We start from the raw sequence: 19,222 nt of genomic DNA on the forward strand, positions 1-19,222 counted from the left end.
TCTTTTGAAGCATTTCTGTCAGCAATCTGGGAAGATTGTACCGAGCAGGCGTTTCAAGAGGAAGCTGGCCAAGTACCAGGGGCTTCTGGAAGATCGCAGGAGACAGAACAACTAGAAAACCCACAGATCAAAACACCTGGTGCAGCAGGTGTAACTTAAATGAGACATTTCATCCTGTCTGTGTAAATGTGGTCAGAAGTTTATATCATGGGTGTTGAACAACTGCAGATTTTTGCATCATCAGTTCAACCAACTGTACATAATTTGATGTTATCCCTGCCATGAACTGGAAACTGCTGGAACTCCTGCATCTCTGTCCACAGAGAAGCGAGTTTAAAATCTCCATTGATGGAGAGGATGCTGGAGAAAGGTTTTATGATCAGGCGAGACAAACAGAGAGCTTTTTGGCCACTGTGCCAAGTGATATCTTTGGAGGCGTAAGTGAGGCTTTCAAATCTAAGAACACTGTGAACTGTCAAGCATGGTGGTGGTAGCATCATGCCAGTGGTACTGGTACATTACACAATAGGTATGGAATAATGAAGGAGGATTACCTTGTAATTCTTCTGTTTCACTTTAAATCAACAGCTAGAAATAAAATCTTGTTTTACATCATGTATGTTTTATAACATGTATGCTGCATAATCGTTACAGAAATCTATAAAATCCCCAAAATAACACGACATTCACGCTCATGACAAGTGGATGTAAACTTCAGACCACAGCTTTATATATGTCAGTCAGTTTTGGTGCAAAAGATTTCCCTGCAACATTCAGAGGTCTTTTTTTGTTCTAAACTACGGCTTGACCCATGTTTTTAGGTGCATACTCAGATATTTTACATCAGGGGGAATTTTGCATTTGGCGATAACCTCTGGTTCAGATCTGTTCATGCAAAATAAAAGCTGCTTATGTGAAATTTGTTTCCTCGTCCTGTCCGGACATGCCACAGATTTGATCTTTATCCACCTTCATCAGTATAATGGCTACTTTCCTTTAACCTTTGTCCAGCTGCACAGCCACACAGCTAACAATAGCATGTTTTTGTGCGTGTTTGAATAAAGCTCAGTGCAAACACTCATCCATGTCGGTATTTGACTTCATCTCTCAGTCTGCTTAACCTGCTATAATTATTATGGCCAGAATAATGCACCATTGTGAAAAGTTTACAGGAAATTTTGCAGTGTGTCGGGTAAATTAGAGTAAATATAATGAAAGACTGAAGAGAACAAGACAAAATTCAGATTTGCAAACTGTTTCTTTTGAAAACTGGGGAAATCTAACTGCATTTGATCATGAGAAGATTTTACATCTAACTAATTCAAAGGGATTTATCAGAAGCCATCGGAGAGAACAAGAACCTGCCGATTGCAGATGAAGGGAAATAATCCTGAATATTTAAATGACAGATAACAAACAAATGTCATTATGATTGGACACTTCCTGGTCCCGTTTCTTTCCTTTACATGGAACTAAAAAAAAGAAAATCAGCAGCATGCACATCATTTACAAAGTTCTCAGCTCTCAGTCCACAAACTGCTCCCCTTTTTTCCTCTGGTGTGCCTGTAGTTTCTGCTTTTTATTCATATATACACAGGAATGATCATGAATGCTTTCAAACCTATATAAGATGATATAAAGATAAGTTAGAGCATTGTTTTTGAAGTCAAAGTAAAGCTGACTGTTTGTTATCTAATGCACTGAGTTTATTTGATCTTTTTTCCTCTCGTCTGTTTTTTTTAAATCCAGTTTTGGGATTTATCAGCCGTTAAGGTGTCTGCCTCCTCTTGAATAACAGGAATGCCTGTTTTCCAGAAGTCATGAAACCGCGACTCCATTATGCAGCTGACCCATGACACAAGGATTTAGTAAACATTAATCGACCTTCTGTGCCTTACCTTATTTCCTGCCGTGTGTATACCAAACAAACTTGAAACAGCAGTTTCACATACAGACACTACTAGTCGTGCCTGTTTTGTTTTTCCATATAAACCACACTGATAAGCCACATATGTACGCTCACCACTCACTTTCTAGTACTTGCTTGGACACCGTTTTGCCAGGGCCACCTTAATTATTCGTGGCATAGATTCAACAACGTGCTTTTTGGTCCATGTTGGCACAACAGTGTCACACAGTTGCTGCAGACTTGTCAGCTGCTCGTCCATGATGGGAATCTCCTGTTCCACCACATTCCAAAGTTTCTCTATTAGATTGAGATCTGGTGACTGCGGATGAAATTTGAGTACAGTGAACTCATTGTCATGTTGAATGAACCAGTTTGAGAGGAGTTGAGCTTGAGTTTTCCCACCGGGTGCAGCCATCAGAAGATGTGTACACTGTGGTCATAAAGGGACGGTCATGTTCAGCAGCAATACTCGGGTAGGGTGTGGCGTTTGAATGATGCTCAGCTGATACACAGCGTGCCAAGAAAATAGCATTACACCAGGCAGGATGGATCCATGCTTTCATGTTGTTCACATCAAACTCTGACCCTACTGTCTGAATCCGTCCATCCATCCATCCATCCATCCAGCAGAAATCAAGACCCATCAGCTCCAGTAACATTTTTCTAATTTCCTAGAGTCCAATTTTGGTGAGGCCATGTGAAGTCTCACCTCAGCTTATATTTCTTAGCTGACAAGAGCACTGTAGCGTGGTCTTCTGCTGCTGTAGCTCATCTGCTTCAAGGTTGACGTGTTTTGTGCATCAGAGATTCTTCTGCATACTTAAGTTGAGTCGAGTTACTCCTCTGACCTCTGGCATCAACAAGAGATTTTCACCCAGAGAACCGCCTCTCACTGGGTATTTTCTCTTATACAGACCATAAAACCATGGAGACTGTAGAGCCAACACGTCCCAGCAGATCAGCTGTTTCTAAAATACTTAAATAAAAATAAAAATACTTGCATCCACCTGGGACCAACACCCAAGTCACATGTCCAAAGTCACTTAAAGAAATAAGAATAAGAAAGAAATGTGATGAAATATGATGGATTTTGTTTTATTTGTTGTCATTTTTTTTAAATACTTAATGGCAGTTCAGTATTTTGTGCATGACATAAAACATCACACCATCTTTGGGCCTCTTCTCACTGAAAAATCATGAAGAAATAAAAAGAAATAAAAAAGGAGGTTTCAGACAGCAGCTGTAATATTGAGACAGTAATATTTCATTTACACCAGCAATGGTGACAGTTATGCTCTGTGTGTGTTAATTCACCATCAGTAAACACTGTAAGTGCTGGAAAATGTCAGCGAGTGGCTAGTTTACACCGCAACATCCATCCATCCATTAACAAAAACAATATGAGTAACAACGAAGGCTGTACGAACGCAACTGCTCCCCGACGTCCACAACGAGAACGAACAAATTCATATTTTCATTAGGTCAACAGAGCAACACACCCCAGTTTATCCCAGAGGTTTTCCCTAAGTTCCTGCTCAAACAGCAGAACTGTGAACTGCTCATGAAAGGAAGAAGCAAAATACAATCAAAACAATTGGGTTTAGGCCTAATAACGTCCAGCATGTGGGGACACGCCTGGGTGTGGCAACAAAGATAAAACAACCACAGAGTTCATTCCTCATCAAAAGTCTCTCACAGAAAACCGGAATGACTCCAAACAAAGAAAAGCACACATAGAGTTTAAAATACAGAAAACCTCTGGTTTAGGAGTTAGTAAGAGTATTGTTTTTATACTTTTGATTTGTCTGCTGCTCTTCTAAAATCTGCCAACTCCTTAAGTTGGGAACCAGCTGGTGGGAGTGAAAAACAAGAAGGACAGAGGGGATAAAGTGGAGAGGAAAGAAAGGAGACAAGGGAAAGTCAGCCTCGGGGTTTGAGAATTTAGCCGATTGTATACTCGTAGTGAGCCGTTCACTACAAGAAGGAGACAGAAAATATCAACGGATTCTCCTACAGCACGGAAAATGGAAAGTCCATAGCAGTGAAATAAGGCCACATGGGACATATATCTGAATAAATAAAGAAATGGGGGAACTATATCATATCTGATAATTCATTAAAAAAAGAAGAAAAGATGAGAGGCACTGTGCATTTTTTGCTGTTAACAGAAGGATTACACTGATCAATATTAAAGGGGACCTATTGTGCTCTTATAGGGTTTTACAGTAGCGGGTTATTATTTTAACGATGGCCAGTCTGTGTGTGCAAGATTACGAACCCAGTGAGAGCAGAAAGCTCTGACACAAGCTTCTGGCTGTGAAAACAGAAACTCCGCCCACTTTCTCTTTACAAGGAGCTGCCAATGAGAAGATAGCTGGGCTAAAGGGGGAGGAGCTACTTGAGCAAGAGATGGCTTATTTCAACCTGATATCACGGTCCACCATTTCTCGCTTTTCCTCTCCAAAAACTGAAATGTACACGCATGCAGAAGTTGCAGTAACAGCAGAGGGAGATATTTTATTTCAACCAACATGAAAATAATCATGAGAAAGTTTTTAAACAGACATTATTAACACATTTACATGTATATACATATTAGCCCCCGAGCTAAATCGATTCTAAAGATTAAGGATCCTGGTATGTACTTCATACTTTTCTTGCTCACTACCGACTTTGTGGATTTAAATACATTATCTCCCCCTGCTGGTAATGCAACTTCTGCAGGTGTGTCCATTTCACATTTTGGAGAGGCAAAGCGAGAAATGATCAAGGTGGTCCAGTGTCTCTATTACATGTTTTGCTTTGAAACTGGGTTGCTTACTTTGAACCACGAATCATGCAAAGCTATTTTAGTAAAGGAGCAGAATAGGTTCACTTTAAAGTTTTAATCAGATCTCAACCATTAAGAGTCATCCACATCCAAAGTGATGGGTATGATGCGGGATTTACACTCGACATGTAATGCAGTTTAACGGATTAAAATACAAGGTGTGAGTAGAAGGTCTGTCCATAAAATATATTAAAAAAACCACACCTGACATTTGGCCCATCTGCCCTTCAAAGTTTGAATTTTGGCTTTTCTTGGATCTCTCCCTGGAAGTCCCGTTACTAGCTTTGGGAGACCTCGAAACTTTTGTGTCAAAATGAGTTGTTGAGGAGAGCTCGGTGTTCAGGTACAGCCAATTTTCAGCTGAAAAATGAACGCATCAGGTCAGGAGCGAGTTGGACTTTTTAAGGCAGAGATATTCACTGTGAACTGCGAATAGTTCACACAGCCGCTGTAGACTTGTGGCGGTGTTTGCAATGGGCCTAAATTTCATTTATTTTCTCTAAATTTTGCTATTTTTAGTATAGCACATTTAGTACATTTCACAATTTCTTCTGGAAATTTTTCCATTTTTGGGACATTAGGGGCTGAAATAATGCATAAAATTAAATTTTAATCCTAATAATCACCTTTCTGTGAGTATTTGGGATGTCAAGGTAACACCTCCTAGGTGAGGTGCGCCAGGCATGTCCTATCGGGACGAGGCTGTGGGATGGACCCAGAACACGCCCCAACTCCAGTTAAGCTGGAGGAAGTGGCTGGAGAGAGGGAGGTCTGGGTTTCTCTGCTTAGGCTGTTCCCGCCACAACCCGGCCCTGGATAAGAAGAAGAACGACAGATGGCACTACAACCAGCTGCTTTGAATACGGCGAGTATGTTTTTTTTTTGTCTAGTAGCAGGTGTAAATAATTATTTTAGGGATTTAGCATGTGCACCTCCAACCAGTTTCTGTACAAATGGATAAACACTTTCCAGGTGGACTGGGACCATCTTTTTGCTGTAGATCTGTATCAGATGTGGTAAAAATATACCTCATAACGAGAAGAAACAGTTGCAGAAACTTCTGGATAAATCTGAAAGCGAGTGGCATCAATCACCAGTCACGCCAGCACAAGCTTTGCTCAGCATCCGCCCTTGTCGTCACACCCGGCGCTCTGTGACTTCATCATCTTCCTCAAAATTAAGTTGTAGGGTCACTGAGGGACAGAACGGGGCTTCCAGGGAATGATCTGGAAAAAGCAGCCCCTTTAACTGAGGGGCAGCAGTGCACAAACACACAACAGTATCTGCTCAAAATGCTGTTATCGATCATGTGACGTGTTGCCAGAAAGGCAACCTTCTGCGTCGGGTTCACTATTCTCCACAAAAAGGGTTGAAGCAAAAAAAAGGTGACACTAATAAGACAACTCAGATGGGCGTCACCTTTCACCAGTCTGTATCTGAAATAAAAAGCACATCTGACGTCCCGGGCACTGAAAGCTGTGTGAGAGATTCCTGCCTAATAACATCAGATGTTTGTAAACTCGTTGTGCGTTTCTGTGACTGCTGCTGAGGTAACAAACCCGAAGCGTCCGTTCATCGCGTCTCTGTTCGCTCCGTTTCCCTGTCAGCCTCCGTCCGATGTGACCGATGAGCACAGTTTTAATTCAGGGAACAGGTCCCTCTGGGACCTGTTCCCTGACGCCGCTTGGCATCACTGTAAGCCGCCACATTCGGCAGGCGCAGACGAGGACGCGAGAACCACTGCTTCCTCTTCCTGCTGAACCTCTCTGACAGCCAAGATGCGAGTGAGCATGCTCTGTAGAGTGGCGGCATCCAATGGTTGAGAAGTGTACCAGTGGGGACTGTTGAGGTTAAAATGGAAATGATAAAAAACATTATTTTCACTTTACAGTGTCAACATAAAGTTTTTTCTGTTTGCTGATCTTTGTGAAATTTTATGGACAGAAAATTTCACATTTTTTCACCTCAAAAAAATTACGGGAAATGACAAGGAAATTCTGTGTCGTTAGCTTGTGTTGATCACACAGCATTGAAATGCTTGCTGAAGTGTTACTTTTGTAGAAAATACAGAAACAAAAATAACAAGACACCCATAACCAATTCAAGAAGCAACGCCTACACGAATGGTTTCACAGCTAAGCTCGGGGTAATAACGAAGCTCTGACCTGTGTGTGTGGACGTTCTGTTCGGGCTGCAGGTAAAACATGTTGGTCTTTTTCTTCACAGACTCCGGGCTGTGGTGCACAAAGAAAGTAATGCGCTCAGTTTTCATTCCTGCAGCAGTGATTGCAAGTTTGTCTGTGTGTGAGTCTCACCATCTGGAGAGGTAGAACTCATAGAGTCGGACAGGACAGTGCAGAGGGTTGGTGACGTTCTCCATCATCTCCAGGTCCCCCTCGTTCTCCGTCTGCCTTTTTCTGAGTCGTTCTGGACATAACGGGACACAAAAACCCAGCTGATCTCTACTTCTGTGCATACTTTAGTTAAAGTCATTCACATGATTTCAGTCAACGACGCCCACCTGTCTCTTCAAAGCTGGGCGCACTGGCACTGCTTCTCTGGAATTGGAGGTAGTAGACTTTGCCGGCTCGGCTGCAGGGTTTAGAGTGGCGGGTGAAGTTGGAAAAAGACAGGCGCTGGTGCTTCTCCACGGTGTTGAAGTGGAAGTATTTGGTGCAGAAGAAGAGCAACGTGTTGAGCAACACTATGGGTGAATAGGCACCCAGCTGCTTACACTCCCACAGGTAGGACTCCTCGACACGGGAGGAAACAACGCCACCTGGAGGAAGAGAGATGTCTGGCTCTTTTTGTTTGCTGGTTGGTGCTTAAAGCAAAATAAACATACTGTAAATATGTATCAAGATAATACCCTAGAGTGAATTAATTCGTAGTTTTGCTACAATGCTATGTCTATTAAAGAAAATAGATGAGGAATAATTGAATAAAATCTATTTTATTCATCGTACCACTAGGTAGTAGTTTTGGTTTCCAGAGTTGAAGCATCCCAGAGATCTCGGAGGCAAACTGATTGTACAGCTGGTCGGTGAAGATGTTCTCTATGCGACCCATCATAAACAGATGCTGTCCAAACAGAGAGGGTGGGGGACGGAGAGGGTTGTTTTAGGAGAAAAATAAAGAAACATGATGGAAACCAGTTGTGCAGTTTTTTGTGGGCACCTGTTGTATCCCCAGACAGAGGTAGAAGATGCTGTCCGGGCTGTAGGGTGCTCCGTTGGGCCGTCGCACTTCTTTGATGAAGCAAGACAGACCGAAGCTCAGCTCAGCGGAGTTGCAGTCAAGGACGTCTTCTTTCACTTGAACTGGATCGGCTGTTACGGGGAGAATGAAGGTAAAGCGCAGGCAGTGCAGATTAAACAGAAAATTAATCAAGAACGAGGAAAAAAACTCACATTTTTGTGGCTGCTTGTTGCGTTGCTGGACCCAGCTTCTCCAGGCTTTAACCCCATACAGGTGGTTCAGTTTGGAGGTAGCAGAAAGTGCCATGGTTGTGCCACGCTCCAGAGAACCAGTCCTCCTCCGACCCTGGATAGTTGATGGGAAAAAAGCTTTTTATGGCCAAATTAGGTGCATTTTAAACATCATAACAACATAACATGGAAGTACAGGGAAGCATTCTTTGTTTTGAGTCCTGGTTTTTGGATCAGTAGGAGTTTTCAGCAACATAATCAGACAGGGTATGGGGAAATAAACCCCGCCCCCATCCTGATGGGTTCTCTGCCCAGTGCCTCCACATTTAAAACAATTCCCTAAGCACCCTTGACTGGCAATAGTGGAAATAGAAGCATGGAAGATTTGTTATGCACTTACAGTATAATTCAAAAGATAAATGATTAAACATAGCTTAGGTGATTTTTTGTTGTCTTTTAAAATATACAAGTAATAAAATAAGCTGGCAAATTCCAAAGTCCATCATAGGGGGAAAAAAGAGACTCGTGATCAATTATGTCGTACCCGTTTCCGGCCAGACGAGCCCTCTCTGGGTCTCTTCACTCCTCGCTGTGGAGCACATGACTTCTGATGCAGCGACTCTGCAAAAACAAACATTTCCAATTATCCTGCTTCTGTTGTTAGTGGATGATTTTCATCTTTCCTCTGTATTAATTCTATTCTTTTATTAATATCTATTAATCATCCACAATATCTAGTGGCTTAATGTTCACCTAACAAGCACAGGATTCCTGGTTTGAGTCTGGAAGGAGAAGCAGCTTAAAAAACATAAGAAAAAACCCTCCAAAATCAAACTTATGGAGCTATCATACTGAGAATTTCTGTTTTTATATTTTATCTTGTCTGTCTGGATTTCTTCTTGAACTTAGCATATACTGCTAAAGCAAATCTGAATCAAGTATATGTTATGCTTTCTTCAGCTGACTATCAGTGATGTCACATCTCACTAGAAGGGAAGTCATTTTCCAAGTCCATCATCGGGGAGGTTGGTGGTTGATCGTCAGCACAGCTGGCAGGAGGGTCGGTTGTCATTTGGCTCGTCTCTGGCTCTGGATCAGCTGCCTCTGGATTCTTCTCTGAAGTCTGAGTAAGTGGTAGGTCAGCTCGGTCTTCTTCTTCCCTCAGAGTTTCCCCGTGATGAGGGATTGTGGGAGCGACCACTTCAGACTTCATGTCTCCACTCTCAGAGGTGTTCTGGTCTAGAGCAGTCACATACAAACCCAGAGGATCATGAAAACACTGCTGGAAGTGTTACATCTATTAAACCCAGGATCAGAACGTTCACCTGCACCGGACTCATCTCTCTGCTTTTCTTCCTCCACCAAAGAAGCCTCTGACTGGACAGCTGCATCTTTCGTGTCCTTGTTCAGTGGTGGAACCATCATGGGTACTGGAACCTTAAAGAAAAAAATGGAAAGAAGTGTTTGATTTACTGAAACGATTATTTAAACCTTATAGATTGTGAATATAAAGTAAGAGGACCTACAGGCATGGGCATAGGCAGTGGAACAGGTGTGTGCTGGGAATACATGTTCATAGGCACTGGAATGAAGACCGGCACTGGGACTGGAACCATTAACACCTTCACGTTCTCCTCTCCTGCTGCCAGAGGAGGATGAAAGGGAGATAAAGAAAGAGTTAATCTTGTTTTTATGTGAAGAAAATGATTTGAAGAAGAGGAAAATTAAAGGTGAGACACAGGGGTGGGTCACTGTGACATCACAGGTCAATTAAACAAACTTTATAAGAGACCAAAAAGCGACAGTTTGGGGTTAGCCAAGAGGAATAAAAGTGGACCCCTTAATACTTCCCAGCTCCACGTTTTTATTCCTGCACTCTACTCGAGTAGTTTTCCCATGATTCAGGGTTTGTAATAATCATTTTTAATCTTAGTCGGGGCCTCATCTTAACCAGCTGTTTGTGCTCCTGTCTGATGAAATTGATAAAAAAAGCTACCATTAATTTTTACTGTTTCCCCATACGATACTCATTGCACAACTAATAAAAATTAATCCTCTGAGATTACTGAGCTTACAGTCACAGTCAGACTCTAAGGAGCAGCTGTTATTAATTCACTCCAGAAAGGGATCAGAAGTAGGTGTATGTGTACAAAAAGGTGGCATTTATTAATAAAAACATGTGAATGAAATAAAAGGAAATCCTGCTGGTGCCAACATTACTAGCTGCTCTGGACCTAACCAAACTGTCTTTGCTACCAGCTGATCATTAGGATTATAGGTGACCCACAGAAACCAACAGCAAAAACCACCCAACTGATGGAGTCGGCTACAAAAATAACAGAGAAAATCTGGGATGTGGACACAGGGAAAAGCGGAAAGAGAGATTCCTTTCACAGTCTTATGGTAAAAGGTAAAATGCTACCAATGTGACACCAAAAGATCTGCTGTTTGCAGAGTCTTCTGATTTATTGGAACAGCAGTTTTTTGATTTTTGAACAAACATGTGACCAGCAGATGTCGCCACTGAGATGTGACTAACTTTTCTGATGGAGTGTCAGGTCACTCCATCAGGAAAATTTGATTTCTCATCACTGCTCCTGCATTTTTGAACCATCAGGGATGGCAAATAAAGCCAGCTGCCTCATGTCAGGACTCAGCTGACATGCATTTATCATCAGACTGAAAAAAATCCCAGACAGCAATAAACCTTCACATAATCACAATAAATGTAAGACTTTAAAACCTTTCTTAATATCAATTCAATGATTAAATTGATTTGGAAATAAACCTCAAATGTTCAAATGATCGTTCTTTTGGTTTCATTTCAGAAAAATGTCCAAATGTTTATATTTTTATTAAGAAAATAAGACCATCGTGAAGTCCCACCGCTTATTAAAAAAACCTCACTGACATTTATCATTATTTTGGCATCCTCACATATATGCAGACTGTACTTTTTAGATGTTTAAGATGCATATTTTATCAAGACACTGTTACTGTTGATTGTTTTATACCTGAAAAACAGCCGAGAGGACCCAAATGTGCCGAAAGGACGAAAACAAGAGACCTGTAAGTCACCTGCAGCCACCTCATTAGGTGGAGAGGAGTGTAGGTATTTCACCTGAGTCAAATATCAGATGCTTTGTGGCATTTGGGCCACAAAACACCTCCTGTAACACATGTCGATCCCAGCAGAAGACTTTGGGCTCTTAAAACTATTAACTGCCTTAACTGAGCCACAATGTTAAGAGTCTGAGCTCCATCCTGATCATTTTGTCAGCATTTGTTGGCAAGAGGCCGAGGTGAGGGTCAAATATGTCTGTTATCTTAAATTTGTACATGTCAATAAAAAAAATAATAAAATAAACCATCACAACTGGGCTTTTTTTTTTTTTCCGCAAATATAATTTATTTGCAGTCCTTGCTTTCAACCAAAACTTTCAAAAAACAGAGAAAATGAGGAGGAAATGAAACATGCAGATGCACATACAGCAAAGTGGAATAAATATTAAAAATAAAACAGTGTACAATGGGTCATTAAATAAAGTTCAGTAATGTTACACACAGCTGGAATCAGTTCGACTTCAACTCAAGTCAGAATTGAAACCAAACTTGGTTCGCGAGACTGCATCAGTAGTGAGGTAATTTTCATGAATCACACATTCATATCAAACAAAGTGTAACAGGATATAAAGTTAGACTGACATCAAATAAACGAATGAATGAGGTTTGCCAGACTCGAGACCGGTCAGACATTGAAGTGAGCGCAAGTTTTACCCTCAAAGATGAACGCCTACCTGAGGTTTCAGTTGGGGATTTACTAACCTTCAACTGCTCACATACTCCAGCTGGATTTTAATAGATTTCCTCACCTGTAAAAGGGGGATCTGTTGTTTTTATAATTCAAGTATTTAATGCCAATGCTTTAAAGCAGATGGTTGTAGATTTTTACTCCGGGACTCTACCAAAGTAGCTTTGCATGATTCACAGTTGAAAATAATCCCCATTTATCTTTTACTTAGCCTGGCTGCAGCCCCTCGCTCTAGCATCCCTCAGAATGTAGCCGCTTTAGCCCCTCCCCCTCCCCTGTGATCTTAACAACAGGTGGGTGGGGTCTGTACAGAGCTGAGAGTTACAAAAAAAAAAAAAAAAAAAAAAAAAAAAAAAGCCTGAAACTTAATGTTTCTTAAGAGCAGTCTGAAGCCGGATGTTTTACTTGCAAATAAACTGAAGTCACGGGCTGTTTTAATTGTGAGCATCCACAGTTGTTACAGTATATATAGAAAAGGGTAATAGGTCCTGTTTAATGCAGTCACCATCCTACACAATAAAACCACATGCCTCCAAATGGGGTATCATCTTCATGAGAAGCTTATTGAGAAGCTAGAAGACTTTAAAAAAAAATGACCTTTCAGCTTATAAAGAAGAAAAAAAAAAACTCTCACATCACAGGAAATGGAGGAATAGTAGTATGGATGAGGGGCCATCATGAATAATAATTAAAAAAATGAAATTAAATTTAATAACAGGTTTTAATCATTTGACACAATTCTTCTTCTTTCTTTTTCTTTTTTTTTTAAACAAGTAAGGTCAGTGACTTGTCTTTTGTGGATCTCTTGCAAATACCCACCATACAAACTAAATACTCATAGCGGAAAGAAAATACTCAGCCATATGATTAGGTCATAAATATTGCTGTCTTTACTTCATATAAAAATACACAGAAAGCCCCTTTAAGTGCATCGTTTCTTTGTAGTGCCAGATTACAAGTATGAATTCACAAAAGTACTGAAATGAGGTTTTTTTGCCTTTGTTCTTAAGGCTCTGGAGGTAATCATAAACAACAAAACAATATATATATGAAGTAGTGTGGAAACATCAGTTAAACCCTGTAGTTTTCAATCTGTGTCCGAGCTCGGGGGGGGAAAGGGGAGGAGGCGGAGGAAGAGGAGGAGAGCGTCTCACGTTGGCAGATCAGGAGGCTGTGGAGAGAGTAGATCACTCGGGTGACACACTCGACCCTCTCAAGAAGTCAGCTAGAAAATGCAAATTCATTTCAACAAATCACGCAAGCACAACATTAACAGGTTTAAAAAAAACAAACAAACAAACAAAAAGGGCTGTAAGTTGTTGTAAGACTCACAAACATTCACACATGCTGAATGCACAAGCTTTATTCTTTACATGTTATAAAGCAGAAGGGAATTTGTGTATGCTCGGAAAACTCACCTTCAGTTTCCAGTTCGGGAATCACTTTGTAGATCAGTCGGGTGTGATAGAGCTCGAAACAGGGCACGGGGCAGAGGCTGGGCTCTCCTGAACACGTCTTACAGTAATACGACGTCTGCCTGCCCGACAGCTCGCTCCTGCTCTCACAATCTGTCTTTTCAAGCTGCTCCTCCTCCTCTTCTTCTTCTTTTTTCTCCATCTCCTCATCCTCTGCCCTCTTCTGCTTCTTCTCCGCTCCCTCTTCTTCCTCCACCCTCTTCCTCTTGTGCTGTCTGCAAACCTTGCAGTCTGAGTAAGTCTCTCTCTTGCCCAGGAAATGGCGCCCGGTTAGACGCGCTGGCAAGCCATCACACAGTTGCGTTTCTTCCTGACATTTTGGGCACGGTTGTGGTGGCGTGGAAGCTTGAGCTGACGGTTGGTCAGACTGCGAGGAGCTATCTAGCAGAACTGGTGCAATTGTTAAAAACAGCTAATTGTGAGCAAAGATTGAAGAACAAAAAAATATCAAAAAAGAAACACCAGCTGTGGACTGCGGGAACGCTGCTGCTGAGCATAGGATTCATTTTTATTTTAGGTGCATGGTGTTTAGATGGAGCAGTGACTGATACACATAAAATGTCAACTCTTAGTGAATGATGGCACAAATGGTAGCAAGTCTATCAGAATATTAGCCCACTGAGCTAAACTTTATATAAATCTAAATAAATTAAAAACAAAGAGGAAACTATAATAGTTTTAGTCTGTCTGATGATGCTTCAGGGAAAGTGTTTGTTGAGACTTGTCTCAACGTCTACAACACTTTGAGTTTAGTGTTTTTATTATAATGTCCGTGCCGCCTCTCATACACTGAAGGACTGAAACTGAAACAATAAAAACTAAACCCAAATTAAATATTTACAACAATAAAATCTATAAGAAAATCAGCCAACCTACAGTGGCCCTGAGAGGTCGAACAGGAACTTAAGAAAACACCAGCAAACAAAAATGTTGCAAAACAACACAATACACAGAAAAAAATAGAAAAAAAATTCACATTGGGTTTTTCTATTTCCATTGTGTTTTATGTGATTTTGTGCCATTTGCTGGTGTTTTCTTAACTTGCAGTGTATTTGACGCCTCAAAGCCACTGTACGGATCCACTATCGAAAACTTGCAGAAATGAAATAAAACTGAAAGCACAAAGTCAAAAACATAAGAGTAAAAACTAATTAGAAAAAACCTTGGTGCACTCACAGTAACAGCATTAAAAGAACATGATTATTTTTAATATTGTGAATAACTTTTATATTATTTATCTTGATTCCCTTTTTTAAGTTTCACTAGGGAAAACAATTTTATTGAGTCATACTGGTTTCTCTTTTTTGTTAACATTTCCATCTTACAAAGTTGAGAAAATTAAGCTGAGACCCTGATGTTGACTTATATAAAATATTCGTTTTATGTGAGGCAGACGTTTAATACATAAAATATTGATTCTCTGTCTGTTGTTGGCTGACAGGAGGAATAATGCTGATAAATTTAACACTGGTAATGCTAATGGAACAGTTTTCCAGTAAGAAGTAAGGACACTGGGATTCATAAATATTTAAATATATGGAAAAACATCTTTTAAATTATCTAATCATTGCTGTTGATACAAACATGCAAAGCTGTGACTTGTAAAACACCCAAAATAAACAAAGACAATGTAGTAGGTTTGTGTAAAAATCAACATATGTCCATTTAAAAACTTCCAGAAATTATAATTTTTTTTAAAGGTGCATTACCGGTACATGTTTGTTAGTGCACTGTGTATTCAGCAGGTGTTTGTAGCTGTGCTGTACTGAGTTTTACTGTCAGGAAGTTACTGAAAGTGGTGCAGCTCAGCTCCCAAATCTCACTAATCAACAGGCAAAACATGTTGAGGTGATTCCTGCAATTACCTCCTGATTCAGTGGAAGGCAGCTGGCACATGCTCTCTTGGTCCATGGTGAAGGGCCTGCAGAGAACGGACTTGTTCTTCATCTGACGCCGACGGGATGAAGGCACACGCATGGCATCGGTCTGGGTACTGGCCTGCATATTAAGTATCAAACAGTAACAATAAACGAGGCGGATCTGACTCATAATCATAAATTTGTTACAGTGGACAGTTTCTCCAACAGGAATCATTTGAATGTCAAAAAGGGTGCCATTTTTTTAGCAGTCTGTGCTGTTTGACATCAGAGATGTAAATCTTGAGGCCACCTTAATGTGAAACTGCTCTCTGCAAGTCCAAAGATCAGGTTTCAGCCTTTCTGAACTACAGCTCTATTAAGAATAACAATGGATACTGGGGCACCAGTTTAGCTCACAGGTTGAGCAGATGACCCTCTGCGTGTCTTCCCCACTCTCTCCCCCCTCTTCACTCACTGCATCATTAAGAATAGGAATGGATACTGGAGTCACTCGGACTGCATACTGACACTTAGTTGTACAGTGTGAATACATATTGTTTGATCTGTGGACTCTCTTTACACAGCATGCTTGGGTGAAGTATCTAAGATGCACCATTTGGAGAAAATCTTCAGGTAGTTTCAACAAAGCAGTTTTTATTTATTCTCTTTTAGATCTTTGAGGTCAATGAAAAATGCAAGTGACAGGTGATGTCGCCGTGGCTACGGCCATTTTTCATACAGAGTCTGCTGAGGTTAATTGCGATCTTTGCAACGTGCTCGTGAAGTTGACACTTGAGTACAGAATGCCACAGAGTAAAGAAAATAAATTAAAATGGACCCAGTAATATACACAATTGACCCTCTCTAGTAATGTCAGGCAAAATCATCCAACCCTTTGAGAACAAATACACACAGAAACAGTACATACGTGGTCGAGATTCTTGCCGTCTACATTGGAGGTCGGTAGAGCTCCTAAAACAAACAAACAGACAAACAACAAAACCCCAATAATATGGTTATAATTAATAATATGATAATATGAGATCTGACATCACAAACACAAACCTAAATGACTAAATATTATCAGTTGCTTTAGCGGTAGCTATCTTTATTAAATATCTGTACTGTGCTTATTACAGAGAAAACATTTACATAAGAGAGCTTCTCACTTATTGCAAATACTCACTCTAGAAAGGATCAAATGTTTAAACACCAAATCTAAAGACACTAAATACACAAAAAATATTAGAATATTAGGACACTGGTTTTATGGATGTGTGCATGTACTAACCAGTCAGAGTGGTATCTGCTGACACGCTGGGCTGTGTGGCGGAGCCGTTGGCCAATGAAACGACGTCAGCTATGACTGGATTCATCTTTGAGGAGTGGTGGGGTTGGGTTGGAGCTGGAGCTGGAAGTAGAGAGTGAATGCAATCCCTTCACCCAGATGCTTCAGTGTTTACCACGCAGCCCTTACTTGGTTTGTTTTGATTTAAACACCATTTGAGAAGCAGCTCTGTAGCTTTCTAAATTTTTGCAGATTTGAAATAATTACTGCGCGTGTTCATGTGCAGCTTTACAGTTTTGAACACCGTTTACCATATGGTGTCTGTGGCGCCGTCCCATTACTGCTGCTGTGTTGGCTCGTCTCAAAGTGAAGGTGGCAGTACTGCTGTAGGCAGGGCAGGTTGCAGAAGTTACGCACCGAACCCAAACACTGCAGCTTCTCCGTCATGTAGCCCTGCTTCCTGCAACTGTCACACCGACCCATCTGCACCAAGACATAGGAAGACACGACCACATTCAACACGCTGCAAGAGGCATCGTGTGGTTCGGTGTATAGTGCAGTGGGGCAGCCGTATTCTCACCCCGTAGTAGAGTACAGTGTACTGGGACATGCAGTGGGGTCTGCAGAACTCCTCCAGCTTGCCTCCGTAGTGACTGTGCAGCATCTTCTGTGCAATGCCAGAGCAGTAGGTGCAGGGACGCCAGACATGCTCCTTGCTACGAGAAGTCAGGTCATGCTTGAAGAGCAGCTTACAGTCTGGAAAACACAGCAGGAGGGATATTACCTCAGCACTACTGCAAACACAATTAAGCAATCAAATCTGGAAATTAAAACAGAGAGAAAAGCTAGAGAGAAAATTCAGATAGTTCCTAAGAGATAAGAATTATCTTGTACTTTCAAAATTACAAAAAAAATCCAAGTAGATTGTGAGTTAGAGTTTGAGGGTCAAAAATAATAACCGAGATGACCTCTGATGAGAAGGATTTGCAAAGGATCACAGCAATAGAGCGGCACATGGCTGAATTATGTTTAGTAACCAACACGACGAAACTTGACTAGCATCAACAGTGTAGAACAGGATGAAGGCCATCTTTGAGCATTACTCACTTTCACTGCAGAAGACCAGGTCCTGCTGGTTGTAGACGATGGTGTCAAAGATCACCTTATCCTGCTTACACCACTCGCACACAGCAAGGATATTTTTCTGGGTTTTATACTGCTCACAGCACATCTTACTGCAGAACACAGAAATTCGACCCTGCAGGCAAAAACAACAACTAGTATATTCCTTTTTTATGGTGCGGCACTGGTCATGCAGAAGGATATGAGTGAGTTTACTTACCTGGTGGCTGAATAATAGCGGCTTGGTGTTGAACTGTTTGCTGCACTGGTGACAGGTCAGTTTGGAGGTGTCACCTAGCCGGCCCTCTGCCAGTTTCACTGGCTGACCGGCCTGCGTTTGTCCTGGCACAGAAGGGGAGGAGGAGATGGCCGGATGGGGAGGCACTAGTGGGGGCACTGAGGTATGACTGGGATGATTGCCTGGATAGGGAACTGAGGATGGGTAATCCTGAGGGACGGGAGGGACTGAGCTGGCTCCGGCAGAAGGCCCCGGTTTGGGGGCATCTCTGACAGAGGGGTCCCTGAGAGAAGAGGCTCCATTGGTCAGGTCTGGCTGGGATATGTGGCCAGATTTCTATGAGACATTAAGGGAAAAGAAAAAAAAATTACAAGACGGCTTAGACCATCAATGTGTGCCATCTTTAAATTTATTAATGCCACTGTTGCTTTACCCTAAAGATAGTCACACAGGTGTAGGAGCAGAAGTTACGTATAGTGCCATCCACCATGGCAAGGTGATACTGAGGAACGGCGGTCACTTTACACAGGGAACATGGGAATGGAGTACCTGCAAAAAAATAAAACAGTCATTAAAAACAAAAACTTGAGATTCTTCCTCCAATGGAGCCAGGAGGCTAACTAATAATTTTCTATTCTGCATGGTATCTTAATTTGTAATAAATATACTGCTGTAAACCCTGTGCTTGTGACATGACCCTGACACATGTGGACGCGTGTGTCATACCAGTGAGATTATGCTGAGGTGGTCGACTCTGTTCCACGCAGACCACAGAACAGTAAAGCTGAACTTTTCCCTTCTGGTCTCGTTCCATGATGGTTGTGGACACGACCACTGTCTTGTGACAGTACGCGCACTCTGTTGTCTTTCTACAGGTCTGTGGAGGAAACGATACGAGGGTGCCGAGCATGATTTTTCTGACATAATGAATAATGAGAACAGATGCATGCATATATGCACACAGAAGCAGCTGTGCTTGCGAGGAGAGTCTGTGCTGCTCCCATTTTGCTCAAAGAGACTGACTATAAAACATTTTGTTATGAAAAACACTTTTTTAAAACTAAGAAGTTGGATCGATTATTGTAACTCCTGTAGAAAAAACTTCACACTGCCCAGGATAGATCCCCCTTTATATGATATGACAGGGCAAACCACTGAACCACCCAAGTACGCCAAAACATCAATTCAAGTCTAGCATTCGTAAAGCATACATCTTCAAAATTCAGCAGGTTCTGATAATTTGGACACATATGAGGGGGCAC

General features: G+C 41.4%; 1 protein-coding gene across 2 annotated transcripts in view; it reads right to left on the minus strand.

The window, feature by feature from the left end:
• Positions 1 to 2,988: 2,988 nt before the first annotated feature.
• The window catches only part of LOC308389427 (zinc finger MYM-type protein 4-like), a 31,487-nt gene continuing 15,253 nt past the window's right edge, over positions 2,989 to 19,222 (minus strand). For both annotated transcript variants that reach the window (XM_080870835.1, XM_080870836.1), the window contains exons 10-29: positions 18,687 to 18,837; positions 18,394 to 18,509; positions 17,943 to 18,296; positions 17,708 to 17,858; positions 17,181 to 17,356; positions 16,912 to 17,083; positions 16,604 to 16,723; positions 16,241 to 16,284; positions 15,319 to 15,451; positions 9,694 to 9,809; positions 9,493 to 9,604; positions 9,155 to 9,406; positions 8,712 to 8,788; positions 8,150 to 8,282; positions 7,917 to 8,068; positions 7,706 to 7,820; positions 7,261 to 7,518; positions 7,055 to 7,166; positions 6,905 to 6,973; positions 2,989 to 6,580 (exon numbers count right to left, since the gene is read on the minus strand). In XM_080870835.1, coding sequence (XP_080726961.1) covers positions 6,430 to 6,580; positions 6,905 to 6,973; positions 7,055 to 7,166; positions 7,261 to 7,518; positions 7,706 to 7,820; positions 7,917 to 8,068; positions 8,150 to 8,282; positions 8,712 to 8,788; positions 9,155 to 9,406; positions 9,493 to 9,604; positions 9,694 to 9,809; positions 15,319 to 15,451; positions 16,241 to 16,284; positions 16,604 to 16,723; positions 16,912 to 17,083; positions 17,181 to 17,356; positions 17,708 to 17,858; positions 17,943 to 18,296; positions 18,394 to 18,509; positions 18,687 to 18,837 — 2,964 coding nt within the window. In that variant the 3' untranslated portion in view covers positions 2,989 to 6,429. The remainder of the gene's footprint in view (positions 6,581 to 6,904; positions 6,974 to 7,054; positions 7,167 to 7,260; positions 7,519 to 7,705; positions 7,821 to 7,916; positions 8,069 to 8,149; positions 8,283 to 8,711; positions 8,789 to 9,154; positions 9,407 to 9,492; positions 9,605 to 9,693; positions 9,810 to 15,318; positions 15,452 to 16,240; positions 16,285 to 16,603; positions 16,724 to 16,911; positions 17,084 to 17,180; positions 17,357 to 17,707; positions 17,859 to 17,942; positions 18,297 to 18,393; positions 18,510 to 18,686; positions 18,838 to 19,222) is intronic.

This window comes from Rhamphochromis sp. 'chilingali' (genome assembly GCF_963969265.1).
Source record: "Rhamphochromis sp. 'chilingali' genome assembly, chromosome: 21".
Taxonomy (NCBI): domain Eukaryota; kingdom Metazoa; phylum Chordata; class Actinopteri; order Cichliformes; family Cichlidae; genus Rhamphochromis; species Rhamphochromis sp. 'chilingali'.